The sequence below is a fragment of the Branchiostoma floridae genome, chromosome 7 (assembly GCF_000003815.2).
Source record: "Branchiostoma floridae strain S238N-H82 chromosome 7, Bfl_VNyyK, whole genome shotgun sequence".
In the NCBI taxonomy this organism is placed as follows: domain Eukaryota; kingdom Metazoa; phylum Chordata; class Leptocardii; order Amphioxiformes; family Branchiostomatidae; genus Branchiostoma; species Branchiostoma floridae.
The window spans coordinates 14,099,613-14,100,988 of NC_049985.1; the positions used below are offsets into that span (position 1 = coordinate 14,099,613).

Genomic DNA, 1,376 nt, shown 5'->3' on the forward strand with positions numbered 1-1,376 from the left:
TAGTTCACAATATATACAGTGTGGCTTCACTACATTCAATAGTGTTTCCTTCTTCCACATTTCGGTAGTTATGCGGCTAATGTTCGGGGGCAGCTGCAGCGACTTGCCAACACGCTCTGCTTGAATAGACATATGACACCAGAAGTTTCTTCTGAGCAACGAGCAAAGATCGCTGTCTACCGTAAAGCCGGGACTCCATCTTGTACTGTTCACCTCAAAAGGTGGCTTCCCCCTGTGAAACGAGCAGGGGTCCTGGCATTGCTTACTTATCTCCTGATTCAAATCTTTGAAATATTTGACTTCTCCCCAATAATCGTTGCCGCTTGAGTTGATCCTTCTCCAAAGTGACTTGTTGAAGTGGTCGTAGAGTGCGTAGTCCACGTAGCTCCAGTCCTCATGAGTCTGTTGGAGCTGCGTTGGGAGTTGAATCTCTTCACCATTGCGATTTTTGACATTGATTTTCTTAATGTAGATGATATCCTGTATTGTCCAACACATCAAACGTTTCAGAAGGACCAGCGACTCGTCAAAGTACTCTGTGAGCATGACCAGGTCGAAGTCTTGGTCAATCGTCCGCACGAACGTTTGGGTGATGTTCTCTCTCCTGTCAGGGTCTGAACCCAGCGTTACTTTTTTGTTGTCGCTAGGGGGGAATCCGAGATCCACAGACATAGAATTTTGGGTGAGGCAAACCGGTAGGTGTATTCCGTGGCCACAACTGCGATCGTATTTTGCCGGGTTGGCCAAAAACGTTGCGATTGGATGCTTAACTCTTGGCAACCGAAACCTTGTCGAGTAATCATAGAAATTCCAGGCTGATCGTAGGTGACTTAGTGGTTTCCTAATAATGGTGACGTAAGCCGTGTCCTTCGGCATTATTTCTTGAAAACGCGTTCTGTTATAAACAGTGTGGTGCAGAAAAATATCAAATGTTTGATTGGGGGGAGGAGACATGTAATGGTGTGGATTAAGTGTGTACGGATACATACTGCTCCCCACGTCCCACGGATTGGGAACGACAACATTCAGCCTGTTGGTGTATGCATAGCGACTAAGTACTGACCACGAGAAAGTGGACCCTGCTACTTTGTGGTTTCTGGGGTAAGCAATGCGTTTTCTCTCCCTCCCTCCCCCGCATTCCAGCGTTTTGAAACGTGCAAAAGGTGTCGCCGACTTGATGATATCCGTAGTTAGATGACTGAAAAATAACGGGAAAAAATAATGGTACGTCCTGTAGATTCAGGCCGATCAACTGACATCAAAGCAAGGTCACAGTTTTGGTTATCAATTGAATCGACGTTACATAACACTTCAAGCGATATTCAGACTTGATTATTACAGCTTCTCTTTAGAATTTCACGACAAAAACGTGATAG

At 45.4% G+C, this 1,376-nt stretch overlaps 1 protein-coding gene across 1 annotated transcript in view; it reads right to left on the minus strand.

The window, feature by feature from the left end:
* Positions 1 to 1,190: 1,190 nt before the first annotated feature.
* The window catches only part of LOC118420048 (malignant fibrous histiocytoma-amplified sequence 1 homolog), a 5,349-nt gene continuing 5,163 nt past the window's right edge, over positions 1,191 to 1,376 (minus strand). Inside the window, exon 3 of the mRNA XM_035826754.1 lies at positions 1,191 to 1,198. Within this exon, the coding sequence (XP_035682647.1) occupies positions 1,191 to 1,198 (8 nt within the window). The remainder of the gene's footprint in view (positions 1,199 to 1,376) is intronic.